Source organism: Hoplias malabaricus, chromosome 3 (assembly GCF_029633855.1).
Source record: "Hoplias malabaricus isolate fHopMal1 chromosome 3, fHopMal1.hap1, whole genome shotgun sequence".
NCBI lineage: Eukaryota > Metazoa > Chordata > Actinopteri > Characiformes > Erythrinidae > Hoplias > Hoplias malabaricus.
Window position 1 is genome coordinate 26,708,723 of NC_089802.1, and position 16,576 is coordinate 26,725,298.

Consider the following 16,576-nt stretch of genomic DNA (forward strand, 5'->3'; position numbering starts at 1 on the left):
CAGAGTAATAAAAAAGGACAGTTATTAAAATGGTACTAGAAATAAAATAAATAGATCTACATTTTGAATTCTATCTAAGTGCAGCGCTACTCAAAGGCATAGGAGAACAGAAGGTCTTTAGTCTAGATCTGAAGATAGTAATATTAGAGGCAGCTGCCTCCCCCTGTGTGGTTCTGACTTAGGGCACTATGAACTGACCAGTCCCAAGTGATCTGATGGGCCTACTGGGTAAATACACTTCTATCAGATCTGAAATATATTTTGGTCCAAGGCAGTTTATTGAATTATAAACAATCAATAGCACTTTAAAATCAATACTGTGTTTAATCTGGAGCCAGGGCAGTGACCTGAGGACAGGAGTGATGTGCTCAGTTCTCTTGGTTCTGGTAAGAGTTCTAGCTGCTGCATGTTGAATGAGCTGCAGCTGCCTGACCGTGGACTGGGGAAGTCTAGTAAAGAGACCACTGCAGTAGTCCAGCTGCTGGAGATGAATGAGGGAATGCATTTTTCTAAAGTCTGGTTGTGACACATAGCCTTTGAATGTTCTTGACAAAGTTGTTGTTGTTGTTGGTGATAAAAAGCAGATTTTGTTATTTCCTTTATTTGGCCGTTAAATTTCAGATCTGAGTCCAGGATTCGGCCCAGATTTCTGACCTAGTCTTTAGAGCTCTGAGCTGAGCAGTGATCCCTAGTATTTGCTCCTTAAGGTCAAACACAATCACCTCTGTCTTATCTTTGTTTAGTTGAAGAAAGCTGTCCCTCATCCAGTTATTTACTGACTCTAGGCAGTTGCAGAGAGGGTCAATGGGACTTTAGTTGCCTGGTGACAGAGCTAATTGGATCTGAGTGTCTGCATAACTATGATCTAAGACGTTTTTGGGAAAACAAGCCCTGACAGCTAACGTTATTTATTATGGTAATTTTCCACTTGGTAGGTTATTTAATATATGACCACAATGAGTCTGGTCTCACGGCTTGAGTTCATCAGAAGCGTTTCGTGCATAAATCAAAGTAAACAATCAACACAAAAACAACTTTGTGTCCCCCGCAAATACGCGCATGCGCACTCGGAAACATGTGCAATCGTATCCGTAATCTCAGTTATAACGAGAGAACATGCAGATACGGTTCTGTATATACACATCTCCACTGTACTTACTGTACATATAAACCTACCGTTTATGTCCCTGTTTATTAAACAGAATATCTGAGCTGTTTAAAGGTCATTTTCCACCGTCAGTGTCCAGCAGCATACTTTATTATTTTGAGCCAAGAAAACCTCACCGGGGTTGGCGATAGCGTAACGACACGTTCCGGAAAGAGCCGAACGCCCCTCACATTCTTCGGTAAACTTCGGAAATAACCGTCAATAAAATAGTTAATTCATCGACCCCAGACAAACCGAAACAAACAAGAGAAAATTACACCTTTTTTAATGTGGATTCAGAATTTTTATGCGTCAAAAATAGAACAAATATGTAAATGTACCGTGTGCGTATGTTGAGGGAATACATTACAATTTCCACCAATGTAAATGTACATTACATTTATATTTATCCAGCCTTTGCCTCAAATGGTCTGTTTTAGACCTGTTAGGTTATTCACACATTCAAAATAAACCAATCAGCTATAACATTAAAGCCACCTCTGTGTTTCTACACTTATCACTCATTTAACCAGCAGCATTGACCAAGTTGATTCATCACATGTTGATCTGCATACCTGGTTATCTCTATTGTGAGATGTGTGATGCGGTGGTGGATCATTCTCAGCGCTGCAGTGACACTGACGTGGTGGTGGTGTGTTAGTGTGTGTTGTGCTGGTGCGAGTGGATCAGACACAGCAGTTTTATCAGTGGATACTGTAAATGGGGTCTTTTTTTTTTTTTAATGATCAAAACCATAATTTGCGTGATTATGCTAAGGGGAGATGTGTATTGTGTTTAGATGCTGTATACAGCAGCTAGTTTTTTTTTTTTTGGTGTATCTATAAACCAGAGAGTGTTTCTATACAAAGTTTCAATAATATATTTTTAGAATAGTACAGATTCTGTGAATCATTTAGGCTATCTTCCAACAGTATGCTGTGTGGGATCAATAAAGTGTCTATTACAAACAAAGTCACTACAGTGTAATTACAGAAGACTTAAATAATATTGTTAGATAGATGTTAGATTTATAACCATGATGAATAAAATAAAATTATTCCAGTATTTTGAGAAAACAGTATATAAATCCCAAAGCTGTATTTCTATCTTAATGTGGATGAGTTGAAGTGTCAAATTAAACTGAATAATGGCGCTGTTAAACCAGAACTGAACCACAATTAAGGCAAGACTTTGAAATAAATTTACATTTAAAATTACAGCATTGGAACTATTGGGATGCTCCACTGAGCTGCATCAGGGAGCCTCCATCTTTGCTTCTCCAGGCTCAGCACTATAGGAACTGCACTGCATAACTAATGGAGGTGGGCAGGACCCCTAAAGTGTGGGACAAGTGAGGACCCATCAGCAGACTGGATGTAGAAACACAAGTACTCAATAGTCACTGAAATCTTAGTCTTTTATTTTATACACAATCAGAACATTTTGTTTGTTTGGAATTATAATGTTAACAGCTAAAATATATCTGTGCCCCAACTGGGAAATAAATTGATTTTTAACTTTATATATTCTCTCAGATGTTGTTTGTATACAATATGCACCATTTCTCTATTGTTTGTAATACATTTCTAGATTGCTTATGATGAGAATCAGCCCCTAAATCAGTCCAGTCTTTAAACAGGTGCTCCTCTGATTAATCACTTTGCATCAGAACATCTGTGTGGCTTCACACTGAGATTAAAATAATCGCTACTCCGTACAAAATCAATAGAGGCACTAAGTGCTCAGGCAAAACTGGTCAGAAAACCTGCAGCTCTTGGTCAGGAGTGCATTTTCTGGTGATGTCGTGTGAGGTGGTATCTGCGCGCAAAGCTTTTTCCGCACTGTGTACAGGGGAAGAGTTTGGCTCCCCGGTGAAGCTGCTGATGAGCTCGGAGACTCTGCGGCCGGCTGAAGGTCTTCCCGCAGTCTGGACAGCGGCACGGCCGGACGCCCGAGTGTTTCTGCTCATGGCGCCGCAGGTCTCCCGACTGCCGGAAACTCTCGCCGCACTCGGCGCAGAGGAAGGGCTTCTCGCCAGTGTGTGTGCGCATGTGGACATTCAGCTGTCCTGAGTGGACGAAGCTCTTCTCGCACTGAGAGCAGGAGAAGGGCTTCACGCCAGTGTGGATGCGCTGGTGCTGCTTCAGGCTGTTGATCCAGCTGAAGGCCTTGCCACAGTCGGGACACAGGTACATCTGGTCGCCCTGCCGGAAGCAGGCGTGGTTCTTAAAGCCTCGGATGGTGCGGAATGTTTTGGAGCACTGCGTGCAGCGATGCTCCACTGACACTGCTTCTCCGGGCCCGAAGCTCAGGTACTTGGCGCTGGTCTCGGGGTGGTGGCGGCGGACGTGTTTGTGCAAGTACCTCTCTCCCGTGAAGGAGAAGGCGCAGTGGTCGCAGGGGAAGATGGTGGCTTCGGAGGTGGAGGAATTCTGCCGCAGGCTGCTGCGGCGAGAGTGACTCTCCTGGTGCCGCTTCAGACCCGACGACTGAGTGAAGGATTTGAGGCACACTGTGCAGCAGTACGGCTTCTCTTTCGCGTGAATGGAGCGCTCGTGGCGCCGCAGGTTGCATAGACGGTTGAAATAAAGGCCGCAGTGAGAGCAGCCGTGGGGTCCGTCACCCTGCTGAATGCACTCATGGCTTTTCAGGAGATGCAGATGGCTGAAGGGTCGCAGACACTCGCCACAGATGTGCGAAGATGTGGGCAGCTCCTGAGGCTGAGCGCTGTCCGAGCTGCTGTTCTGTGGAGCTGCTGAACTATCACCGTCATCCTCAACATCAACCTCAACCAAGTTCTGGTCAGATTCAGCGGAGTGATCCTGAGATTTGTTCTTGACCGGATGCTTGTTTTTATTCTTAGGGGGTCGGCCTCGAGGTCGTCCGGTCGGACCTTTCTTCCACTGACCCCTGCCTCCGTTTTGAGTGGATCTCCTGAGCCGGGATGGTGGTTCGTACGGAGGATCCTGTTTGTCTGAGACCTCCTCATCCTCAGTTAGAGAGCGACTCTCCACTAGTTTGAGGTATTCTCCATGGTGGTGTCGTTTCAGATGCTTGTAAAGATTGAGTTTAGCCACAAAAGAGAAAGAGCATTCAGTGCAGGAGTAAATATCTGATGCCGTGCTCTCTGGCCCCTCCGGCTGGTGGTCTTCACTCTGCTCTTGTTCCCCTCTGTGCGTCTGCTGGTGTCTCTTTAATCCCGTCGCCTGACTAAAACACTTCCTGCAGCTGCTGCAACAGTACGGCTTCTCCTTCGAGTGGATTGTGCGCTGGTGTCTTTTCAAGTGGCACGAGCGCAAAAATGTCCTCCTGCACTCTTCACATTTGTTTTCTGCAGCGCAGCGGTCTGTCTGATCTGCCTCATCGTTCAGACTATTGCTTTTGGGGTCTGAATTCTCCATCTGGCCGCTGAGAGGAGAGAACTGGCTCTGGAAAGATTCTGAGATGGGCTGCGTTTGAGATGAAGACGATGCATCAGTTGCGAATAGACACTGATCCAAGTTCATGACAGGCTTCTGATCTCCAGCCTCGAGAGCCTGGGCATCAGCCAGGTGAGGAAACTCTTCTGGGTGCGAGCGCCTGATGTGTCTGTGCAGGTAAACAGCAGCAGGAAAAGAGAACTGACAGTAGGGGCAGATTAAAATCGGAGTCTCATCGTCACTTTGTCCTGTCAAAGAATAAACAGAAATTCAGTGACACCTGAAAAGAAATGTTAATAATTGTTCATGTTCTGTTCCTAAATCAGAGTCCAAGAAGAACAGAAGATTCACACTGAACCCATATTCTCAGTCTATGGGTGTGACCCACTGTGAAACAAGACACCAGTCAGTTTTCTGTGTGCTCTAAGTCAGAAAACATGGGATAAAACGAGCCGCTCTGATTCTGCTCCGCTTCTGACGTCAAGTGCAGAGACTTTAGAACGGCCCCTCGTCTGAGTCTGTCCAATCACAGCGCTGGACCCGTGTTTATGTGAGAGCACAAAGACGAGGTTAAATGCAGCGATTGGACACAACAATTGCAGAGAAATAAGAGCACTGAGTAAAAACGGAGAAGAAAGAGAACTGAGCGAAAACAGCTAAAAGCTTCTGCTCCTCGCTCCTCACTGTTGTGCGCTCAGGGTCTGGGTGAACAGCGAGCGGCTCATTATCATTTAAAGGAACAGGTGCTGAAAGCTGGCGTTCTGATCAGGGCTGTTTACACAGGGGGAGAACACTGCTGTGGGGCTCGTGGGGTTTGGACCAAAGCAGGTCACAGACGTTTCATTAAGAAACAGAACTATGTTCCACTGTGGAGACAAGGGGGAGTATGTAACCTTCTGTCCTTTTAAACAATAGAAAACAAAATAGAGGATTCTAGTTACCTAGAGGAGAGCATTTCTTGCCCCAGATCCTATCCCAGATGGCGCTAAGATTCAGGGCGTAATCCTCGGCATACCACACTCTGAGCTCGTGTCCTGGAGGAATGGGATGACAGCAGCGGAAAAGAATTCGCCCGTTCTGCTGAAAAGCCACCAAGTTCTGTTCCTTCTCACTGTGAGAGCAAACCACGTACCTGTCAACACAACACAGATGTCACTGCCGTCATCTATACACTCATACACTCTGGGTGAACAAGTATCTAGACACTCGAGCTATTGGTAATACACACAGTGTGTAAAATCTCCACAGACAGAAGTTTGGTATCAAAAGGGTCAAATATGAGCAGAAGACCTCCAGCATTGGGCTGTGAAGTAATGGAGGTGTCCTCTGCAATGACGGAGCTCCATCTGACACGTTTCGGGACGATCTGTAGTGGCTGAATGCCATGTTGCAAAGCCTCACAGCAATGTTCTGACATATGATGTAAAGCCTTCCCTGAAAGGCAGACACTTCTAATCAGTTGGACGTTAATGTCTCACCTCATCCAGTTTGAATGAGTGTCCCTCTCTGCATCGATGTATTCGTACTGGCCACCTCTTCTGCAAATCTGCGCAGACAGGAGAATAAGCGTGGTCACTCAACACAGTGACTATGTTTAACAATGTTTTTGTGTATATAATTGTAATTCAAAATTCAAACATTCTCCAGCTCTTGATATGTTATGGAATCATCTGCGTTGGATTATATACACAACAATGTTACAATACATTCATTCATCCATTATCTGTAACCCTTATCCAGTTCAGGGCGGTGGTGGGTCTTGAGTCTACCCGGAATCACTGGGCGCAAGACAGGAACACACCCTGAAGGGGGCACCAATCCTTCACAGGGCGACAGACACTCACACATTCACTCACCCACTCACACCTATGGACAGTTTCGAGTCTCCAATCCACCTACTAAAGTGTGTTTTTGGGAGAAAACCCATGCAGACACAGGGAGAACACACCACACTCCTCACAGACAGTCACCCGGAGGAAACACACGCAGACACAGGAAGAACACACCACACTCCTCACAGTGAGTCACCCGGAGAGAAACCCACGCAGACACAAGGAGAACACACCACTCTCCAACCTGACATAGCACTTTTCAACCAACAAGGAACCGGAACGGATCCAGTTCATGAACTAAATTTGGAACCGCTTGGCGCGTTTACACTGACATAAACTGGTTTGCGAACCAGAAAATTTAGTTCCCAGCTGAAACTAAAGAAGAGGGCATGTGGAAGGTCAGTTCAGAAGAGAAGTCAGAGCCTCACACACAGCGTTATCCCCCAGAGGACCTGGACATGGTCATTTACACCGTTTCATATAAATAAATAATAGGAAATAAAACAGGAACACACTCTGTTTGTGTGTGTTTCTGGGGCTGTGTTTGAGCGACACCACGAGCGTTGGTCAGATTCACGGCTCTGCGCTGGTTACGTTTCTCTGCTGTTCACAACCCCAGCAGAACACCTCTGAACTCAGCAACATTTACACAGTGTTATATCTCACTCAGATCTGACTCCACGGTAAACACAGAATAAACAATGACACTGACATGACTCTGAAGGTTTATCTGTGGCTCTGGCGCTGTATTCAGCCACAGCGACGCCCCCCGCTGGTGACGTATTCTCGGTTCCCCTTTAAACTTGTAGAAACGTGGGCCACTTCACTGCAAAGAACCAAGGTTCCAAGAATCAGGAACAGAACCAGTTCAAGAACCAGAGTTCTTCTGGTGGAAATGCGCTAACATTCACCCAGAGCAGAGCTGAAACCCACAACCCCAGGACCCTGGAGAAGTGTGACAGTGACACGATCTTTCTAGCCGTCGTGCCATCCCAATACACATAATTTTATTTAAAATAATAAAATAATTAATTAAATGCACTATTAATGAACTCCGTTCCTGATCTCTGACATAGAAATCCCCATCTGTAAATCGTCTAAACCCACACTCATGTATTTTCGGATACAGTATTATACCCAAGAACAGAACAAACCCATCAGTCTTCTGCAGCTTTTTCCTGATGGAGCTCAGAAGGTTTTCACATTGCTACCTTTGAGAATATGGTTTTTAATACGACACAGAATCACCGTAAAATGACAAAAGAGCAGCAGACTGTTTGAACATTGAATTACAATTATACGTTACAAAAAAACGACTTAAAACTTGTGTACACCTGATATAATCCACACTCACCACCCAAGAATAAGCGCTCTCCAGTGCCCTCTCCTGGCTCGTCACTTCCCCATCTAAAGGTCCAAAATGCATCCCAACAGGAATGACCTGCCCCTGGTTAAAAACTCCGAGTCCAGCTCCTGGAGACAATGATCTGCCGATGACCAAACCTTGAGGAAGCGTGAGGAGAGCTCTCTGAGGAACTCCCACAGCCGTCAGGGAATCGTAGGTGAACATGGGAGGACCGTGAACCTCACACTGATCGATATACAGCTTACAGCAGGTCTCACAGTCTGAGAGAGAGACAGGACCACAGTGAATTGAAGAAGACTGTTTGCTTACAGACCAACAACAGCTCAAAGAGGGAACTCACAGAAGTGCTCGTCATTAAAAGTGTTTTCCTCCTGGGTCTCGGTCTCTGCCTCCACGATGCAGACCGTCACAGAGCCCTGGATTTCTAAATTCTGATCCTCCCCCGGCGGAAGTCCTGAAGACGATGAAGTGTTTCATTTTAAAACACTTTGTAAATGTTATCTCGATATTTTACTGGAGAACAGTTTTGAAACCAGTTCCTCAAACACAGCCAAACCAATGCTAGTCATTTTATTATACTTTCAAAGTCTCTAAAACTAGTTGGAAATGTTAGAAATGCAGAGCTGGGAAACATCAGACCCTGAGACCATAGAAACCTGAAGAGAACATCTGTAAAATAGGCAAACATCTGTAGAACTGGGGAACATCTGTTAAAAAAAGGGGGGGGCACATCTGTAGACTAAGGAACATCTGTGGAAATGGGAGCACATCTGTAAAAAAATAAAATAAAATAAAAAAATAAAGGAGCACATCTGTAGAACTGGGAAACGTGTAGAAACGAGGAGCACATCTGTAAAAATGAGAGCACATATGTAGAAACAAGGAGCACATCTGTAAAAATAAAAGCACATCTGTAGAACCGAGCAGCACATCTGTAAAAATAAGAGCACGTCTGTACAACTGAGGGGCACATCTGTAAAAAGGAGAGCACATCTGTAGAACTGTAGAACATAAAACCCTGAAGAGAACATATGAAGAAGTGGAGAACACGTGTAGGAATGCGGAACACAGGACCTTGGAGAACACTTGTAGAACTGGAGAACATAAGACCCTCAAGAAAGAACATATGAAGAACTGTAGAGCATGTTGTGAAAAATAATTTTATTACTTTGTGTTAGTGGACAAATATCCTTAAATGATTAGTTAAAATTAAGCATTTATAATTGTGTGAAATCTTGTATCTTATATGTACTCATATGAAAGATTAACCAGTATCTAGACATGCATTTAAACAAGTTTAGAATCTGCACACTAACTGGCATGTTGACTCAGTATTAGCACCTTTCTAAATTCTTAGACCTCTAACATTGAACAGATCTGCACTTAGGAAACACATAAATTACAACTGTTAGCCAAAAGGGGAGTTGAACTTTAGGGCATCTCAGTGACCTTAAGTCCATTAGTGACTCCTCTGAATCTTGGTGACAGAAAAGGAGTGTGGGAAACAAAACCTACAGTGTCAGAAGGGCATGATGAGTGTTTTGGGGTCACATGTGCATGGGAAACCTGCACGCGAGAAACATGAGTACTAACATGTCTTATTATGCATATTAATATATGTTAATCAGCTAGAAACACCTCACCACCAGGGTATACGTCATATCAGGTATAAAACTGTGGAGTCAGATGCGAAGAGTCAGAACTCTGCGTGGAAGGGCACTAGGCTGTGTTTTTTCATGTATCAGTTCTCCTGGATCCAGTATTGTAAATAAATACTTTGATTTGCTTTGAACTTCACTCGACTGGTTTTTGCAAAGCTCCCGGAACGAGCACGTGTGTGGGGGTGTATTTTGGACCTTTTGGATATGTTTAAATTTTAATTACTTTGAGAACGGTCCAAAATAACATTTTTAATCTTCAAGCATAAGACACTGAACCCCACGGGTAGAACCAGGAGACACAGAACCCTGAACAACATCTTCAAAACTTGAGAACACAAAAACCTGAAGAGAAAACACATGAAGAACAGAGGAACACAGGACCCTGGAGAACCAATGAATGACCCCATGAAACCATTAGGAACATGATGAGGAAGAGGTTCTCCTCCCTCTTTAATAACGCCGCCCTCCAGTGTGTTAGAGGCGAACTTTATTCCCTGGTTCCACAGTTCTGAGATCAGAACCCTGTTCTCTGCGCTTCTGTCTTTACAGAAATACACTGAAGGACACTATAAACCTCAGTCTCTTCGGCCGTGAATAATTCTCTGAGCTGTATTAACGGATCCACAGCTCAGTGCTATTTACAGGGTATAAAGAAACATCCGTTCCACCTTAAACCGTGCAGTAGGTACGCTCTGGCGCCATCATTTAAGGTGGAACGTGAAACTGAGCTAAGCTGCACTCTGTTTCCTCCTTCATTCACCTTCAGGCTGCTCTCCAGAGGAACACAGCACTCACCTGGACTGTCCGACATGCTGCCGACCCCTGTAAACAACAACAACGACTACTTTAATAACAATAAACTAATCTAAACTCTCTTTCTGTAAAGTTGTTAGCGCGTTGCTACTGCTGCTCCGGCAGTTTCAGTTCTTCTTCTGCAGAGAAAATCAGTCCGGAACTGCGCCCCCTGCTGTCCGTGGCACAAATACACTGATCAGCCAAAATGTTAAAACCACCATGTTGATCGAGCCCAGCTCGTTATAGACTCACTTTGTTGCTGTATAATTGTTCTTAGGGCTGTTCCACAAAGCAGGATTTAGGAGTTAACTAGTTAAATTAAACTCAGAGTTGATTGTCCATGAGAAAAATCCCTGGAGGGTGTTCCATAAAGCAGGAATTCTCAATTTAGCCAGACTAAAGATTTAAATCAAGCATCAATCAAGGGAGATTCCTACTGGACAGTCCTCAACTTTAGGTTTAAGCTAGCTGGCTAATTATGGCTTAGAGCAACAACAACAAAGGTTTAGTGTAGCTGTCTAACCGAGATATACTGTTTTGTAGAATACCCCCAGTATTTCTCAGTTAGTCAGATAACGTGAGCCCAGCTTTGGGACACTGAACTTCTGTTTTGTGGAACATGCCCCTGAACTACAAGTCCCATGATTCAGTACGGGAGCTGCTTCCTGGGGAGGGTAGTTTGAATATGAAGCCTATTTCAGTTTCGGCCCGTCATTTCAGCACGGAAAAGTAATTGTATTATTAGTTTTGGGATTAAAATCGATCCTAACTCTTGGTTGTTCCTGAATGCTTGAATTTAAACGGGTTAGCGGTGTGGACGCAGATTGCGCATGCGTAAAGACATGGCCGCGGACAGTGAGGAAAGAGAGGGAGTTTTAAGAAAAAGACGCGCAAACAAACAACAGCATCATCAAGAACAAGAAACTAAACCTGACCCACAGCCCCGCAATGGCGCGGAGCCGCAGCACGGGCCGGGAGAAGAGGAGCCGGGCTTACACAGCGGCACCTTCTGGCTCAGCCGTGTCACGCTGCTCAGAGCCCTGTCGTTCGTCTACTGTGAGTTCGGCTTCACACAAAAATCTGAACCATTATACATTCATTTAGGACTTGGGATTAAATATAACATCAGGGATATAGTCCACAATAGAGGATATATCAGTTTAGCCAGATAACTTAAGCCCAAAGTGAACCCTATCTGCACAGAAGTTGTGGAACATTCCTATTGGACAGTCCTCACTTCTGGGCTTATCTGGCTAACTATATCCTGTAGGTATTCCACAAAGCCAGATTTCCCAGTTTAGACAGATGTCTTAAACCTAGCATGAACCCTGTCTGCAAAAGAGCAGGGAAACATGCCTCTTGGCCAGTCCACACCTCAGGATTTCTCAGTTTATCCAGATAATTTAAGTCTAATCTCTCCCTCTGTGGTTTAAACCGGACTGTGGGTTGAAACTATCTGCTTAAGTGTGAAAATTTACTTTGTGGAATACCCCATAGAATTCTCGGTTATACAGATAACTTAAACCTGAAGTTGAGGATTGTCCAATAGGAATGTTCCTCAGCTGTTTTTTTCTACTGGGCTTAAGTTATCAGGCTAAGATTGGCTAAAGTCTGCTGTAAATCCAGTTAAACAGATCTGTTTGTAAAGTGCACTACCACCCCCTTGTTTCATTAATGAATGAATTTATGCTGTTAAAGATATTACCTGTGTGTGTGTGTGTGTGTGTGTGTGTGTGTGTGTGTGTGTGTAGTTGTTGCTTTTGCAGTGGCGTATACTCAGAACCGGCAGCTGATTGGAGAGCGGGGTCTGATGCCGTGCAGGGATTACCTGCGCAGTGTGAAGCGTTACGTCGGGGGGAAGGTGGGTGTCCCGGCGCTGCTCTACGCTCCTACTCTGCTGTGGCTCATGGACTGGACGCAGATGGACGCTAACCTGGACCTGCTCGCCGCTGCTGGGCTGGTTCTGTCCGGATTCATCATCCTTTTCGGGCGAGCGAACGTCCTTATCATGACCTCGCTGTGGATCCTCTATCACTCCATCAGCAGTGTGGGGCAGCTGTGGTGAGGACTCAGCACCAATAGTCAGACGAGACCTTAACACAGGCAGATACAGACAAACATCCAACCATCCATCCATTCATCCATCCATCCATCTATCCATTCATCCATCCATTAATTCATCCATCAATCATCCACCCATCCATCCATCCATTCATGAATCCATCCATCCATTCATCCATCCATCTATCCATTCATCCATCCATTCATCCATCATCCATCCAGCCATTCATTCATCCATCCATCCATCCATTCATCCATCCATCCATCCATCCATCCACTGTCTCCACCCTTTTACCATGGACTGTGTTTATTTCCAGTGCAGCCTCATGATCCTTGTGTTTCAGATCCAGGCCTTTAATAACATTAAATTCAGATTAGTTTAAAGGTGCATTAGGCAGTTTCTCCAGTGTCTGTCCATGTTATTACAATCACCACTCTGGTGCGGAGTGCACATTTCTCACGGCTGATGCTGTCACTAAAATATTTGTTTTATCATGTCATATTCTACAGTTTATTTGAGCCAGTTAGAATGTGAAATAAAATCACCTACTGCACCTTTAACTCTGTTTTATAATAAACTCATGTTCCTTTGTGTTTTCTTTTGCAGGTATTCGTTTGGTGAGTGTAGTCCAGTGTGTTCTTATTATATTCTTTATGATTTCATTCTAATAAAAAGAGCAAAGAGGTTGTGAACTGTGTTTTATTCTCTCTTTGTGTGTGTGTGTGTGTGTGTGTGTGCAGGGTGGGAGAGTCAGTTGTTAGAAACTGGATTTCTGGGAATCTTTCTGTGTCCATTCTGGAGTTTGCAGATGTTTGACCGTCGCTCTCCTCCTTCAAAGATCAACATCTGGACCTTCCGCTGGCTCATTTTCAGAATCATGCTGGGAGCAGTGAGAACACACACACACACACACACACCCACCCACACACACACACACACACACTTCGGATAAGGCTGTGTTCTGATGATGTCTGAATCCTTCTGTTTCCTCAGGGTCTGATTAAGATCAGAGGAGATCGCTGCTGGATGGACCTCACCTGCATGGACTACCACTACGAGGTGTGTGGTAATGTGTGTGTGAATGTGTGTGAGAAAAGGAGTGTTTGTTTTGCAATTCTTTACAAACCTTTAATAACTAATAACTAGGATTAATATGATCCAATGTAAACAATCTGAGTAATGTTACATTAGCCTCTGAAGGAGCTGTAAGGGTTAATTCACCTCACACAGGAGTGAAGGATCTTAAAGAATTCATGCTTTAACCATTTCACTTTGACTCAAGGTTGTTTTTAATGTTAATGCAGTGCTTTTATAATCATCCCCTCTCTGAGTGTCTTGGAGTTAATGGTGGTTTCTGCTGTGTTTGTGTGCGCTGTAGACACAGCCTGTTCCAAACCCGGTGTCTTATTACCTTCACCATTCCCCCTGGTGGTTCCACCGCTTCGAGACCCTCAGTAATCACTTCGTCGAGCTCATGGCTCCGTTCTTCATGTTCTTGGGGCGGCGGATGTGTTTGTTTAACGGAGCGCTGCAGATCCTCTTCCAGGTGACACTGATAATAACATTGTTATTACTCTTCACACTTCACACTGAGCTTAAAAACCCTTCCACTGGAGCTAAATGGAGTGCTGTGTGGACCCCAGGGTTCAGATTTACTTTAACCCCGGGTCTCGTCCAGTCTGCGGTCAGTGAGTGACGAGACATGCAGCCGTCAGACCTTTGAGATAGATTTCAGTCATATCCCACCTAACGTGTGTGTGTGTGTGTGTTGCAGGTAGTTCTGATAATCAGTGGGAATCTGAGTTTCCTGAACTGGTTGACCATAGTTCCGAGTCTGGCGTGTTTTGACGACGCTGCGCTGGCGTCTCTGTTCTCCCGGTCAGTGAGGGGAACCGTTCTAAAGATCCAGAGGGAGGACGCAGCCAGACAGAACCCCCCAGCCACTACAGGTGTGTGTGTGTGTGTGTGTGTGTGTGTGTGTGTGTGTGTGTGTGTGTGAGATGTATGCGATAGTCTGTAGGAGAGTTATTTATTTGAATGTTATTGCTGTTCTTTCCTCTGAGGGATGATACTAAGGCGAGCGGTGAACATAGCCCTGGGTTTATTGATCACGTATCTGAGCGTCCCTGTGGTGATCAACCTCCTCAGTCCCAGACAAGTGATGAACACCTCATACGACCCTCTGCGCATTGTCAACACCTATGGAGCTTTTGGCAGGTCAGACTTGCTGTCTGTGTGTGTGTATGTGTGTGTGTGTGTGTGTGTGTGTGTGGTGTTGGGGGTCTGTTTTGATGCTTTTCCACTGAATGTTAACTCCACTACTGGACTCTATGCTCTCTTTTGTGTAGGAGCAGGATGTGATGATAGAGTGCTGTGGGAGGAGTTTGAGTGTGTGGTTTGTGTGTAAATCACTGTGTGTGTGTGTGTGTGCGCGTGTGTAGTGTCAATAAAGAGAGGTTGGAGGTGGTGTTGCAGGGCAGTGTGAGCGAGGACCCCGGACCTGACGAGGTGCAGTGGAGGGAGTATGAGTTTCTGTGTAAACCCGGAGCTGTGGACAGAAAGCCGTGTTTAATTTCTCCGTACCATCTCCGTCTCGACTGGCTCATGTGGTTCGCCGCTTTCCAGGTGAGACCAGAGACACCAGAGAGTTTTTTTAGATTAAACCTGAACTGTCTGTCTCTCTCTCTCTCTCTCTCTCTCTGTCTGTCTGTATATCTGTCTCTCTTTGTCTCTGTCTCTCTCTCTCTCTCTCTCTCTCTCTGTGTCTCTATCTCTCTGTGTGTCTCTCTTTCTCTCCCTTTCTCTCTGTCTCTCTGTGTCTCTGTCTCTCTCTCTCAGACATGTGAACAGAACGAGTGGGTTATCTCCGTGTGTCTCTCTCTCAGACATATGAACAGAATGAGTGAGTTATATGTCTCTCTCTCTCTCTCTCTGTCTCTCTCTCTCTCTGTCTCTCTCTCTGTCTCTCTCTCTCTCTCTCTCTCTCTCTCTCTCTCAGACATATGAACAGAATGAGTGGGTTATCCAGATTGCTGGGAGACTGTTAGTGAATGACTCCACCGTGTTGTCTCTGATGGCCCAGAGTCCGTTTCAGGGCGGAGAGAAACCTCGGTGAGTGATGCCGCTCATTTAAACATTTTAAAGATCATTATAAACCAGTATCATATTAATCTCCACACTTCCACGAGCCGGAGCTGACTGTGTGGAGCTGTTGTGTGTGAAGGTGGATCCGAGGGGAGCTGTACCGATACAAGTTCACCAAGCCGGGCAGCACCAGCGCTCTGAAGGGGAACTGGTGGAACAGGAGGAGGATCGGACCATACTTCCCCCCGGTCAACATCGAGGGGCTCAGGAGGTACTTTCAGTCACGGAACTGGCCTCAGCCGGACTCATAATGACCCAAACCGCCACCGACCATCACTACTGACCCGCCAAGATGTACACTCAGGAACCAGACTCATACTGACCAGAACCACCAACACAACCGGACACATACTGACCGGAACCACCAACACCACCGGACACATACTGACCAGAACCACCAACACAACAAAACACATACTGACCAGAACCACAGACCCAGCCGCACGCACGCTGACTGGAACCACCAATACAACCAGACACATACTGACCAGAACCACAGACCCAGCCACACATGCACCGACCAGAACCACCAACCCAGCTGCATGCATAGTGACCGGAACCACCAACACAACCGGACACATACTGACCAGAACCACCGACCCAGCCGCACGCATGCCAACCTGAACCACTGACCCAGCTGCACGCGCTGACCTGAACCACCAACACAACATACTAACTGGAACCACTGACCCAGCCGCACGCACGCTGACCCAAATCACTGACCAGAGTCATGGACACATACTGGAGGCCATACGTCAAGCCACCAACCCAACCGAGTGAAGACTGATCTTCGTCTCGAAGTCCTGATGCAGGGAGTGAGTTTGGAGCCAAAGCTCAAATAAAACATTTTACAGAGTCAAGTCTTAGTCTGAATTTTTTAATTTCTCTCTCTCACACACACACACACAGCTCTGTGGGCATGGTTTACAGTCCAAAACCAGCTGCATTATGATGGACTCCTGTAGTATTTGTCCAGATAACTCAGGGTGTAGATATTGTAATGGATTCATGGTTTATTTGAGCTGATGAAGTGTTACCGTGCGTGTGTGTTGTGTTACTGTGTGTGATGGTGTGTTTGTGGCAGCCCCTGGTTTAGAATAAAAGGGCCTTTTTGAAACACAAGGGGGCAGCATTGTATTTTGATTAACGA

At 45.4% G+C, this 16,576-nt stretch overlaps 2 protein-coding genes across 2 annotated transcripts; one reads left to right on the forward strand and one right to left on the reverse strand.

Moving 5' to 3' along the window:
* Window positions 1–2,555: 2,555 nt before the first annotated feature.
* On the reverse strand, window positions 2,556–10,402 carry prdm9 (PR domain containing 9). Its single transcript, XM_066664419.1, has 6 exons — window positions 10,221–10,402; window positions 8,105–8,218; window positions 7,753–8,024; window positions 6,045–6,112; window positions 5,508–5,698; window positions 2,556–4,814 (listed from the first exon to the last, which is right to left on the reverse strand). The coding sequence occupies exons 1-6, from the start codon at window positions 10,234–10,236 to the stop codon at window positions 2,926–2,928; spliced, it is 2,550 nt and encodes an 849-aa protein (XP_066520516.1). The 5' UTR covers window positions 10,237–10,402; the 3' UTR covers window positions 2,556–2,925.
* Window positions 10,403–10,495: 93 nt separating this feature from the next.
* lmf1 (lipase maturation factor 1) lies at window positions 10,496–16,276 on the forward strand. The gene is made up of 11 exons (XM_066664420.1): window positions 10,496–11,276; window positions 11,972–12,281; window positions 12,889–12,899; window positions 13,023–13,171; window positions 13,276–13,341; window positions 13,661–13,828; window positions 14,057–14,231; window positions 14,346–14,499; window positions 14,724–14,907; window positions 15,281–15,393; window positions 15,506–16,276. Exons 1-11 carry the CDS (start codon window positions 11,051–11,053, stop codon window positions 15,675–15,677), a joined length of 1,728 nt encoding a protein of 575 aa, XP_066520517.1. The 5' UTR covers window positions 10,496–11,050; the 3' UTR covers window positions 15,678–16,276.
* The last annotated feature ends 300 nt before the right edge of the window (window positions 16,277–16,576 follow it).

Coding starts and splice junctions, on each gene's coding strand:
- lmf1 (XM_066664420.1), top strand. CDS start 11,051: ATGCGTAAAGACATGGCCGCGGACAGTGAGGAAAGAGAGGGAGTTTTA. Junction 13,829..14,056: donor CGCTGCAGATCCTCTTCCAG/GTGACACTGATA, acceptor TGTGTGTTGCAG/GTAGTTCTGATAATCAGTGG. Junction 14,500..14,723: donor ACCTATGGAGCTTTTGGCAG/GTCAGACTTGCT, acceptor GCGCGTGTGTAG/TGTCAATAAAGAGAGGTTGG.
- prdm9 (XM_066664419.1), bottom strand. Junction 5,699..6,044: donor ACTCATTCAAACTGGATGAG/GTGAGACATTAA, acceptor TTGTGTTGACAG/GTACGTGGTTTGCTCTCACA. Junction 4,815..5,507: donor CAAGAAATGCTCTCCTCTAG/GTAACTAGAATC, acceptor ATTCTTTGACAG/GACAAAGTGACGATGAGACT.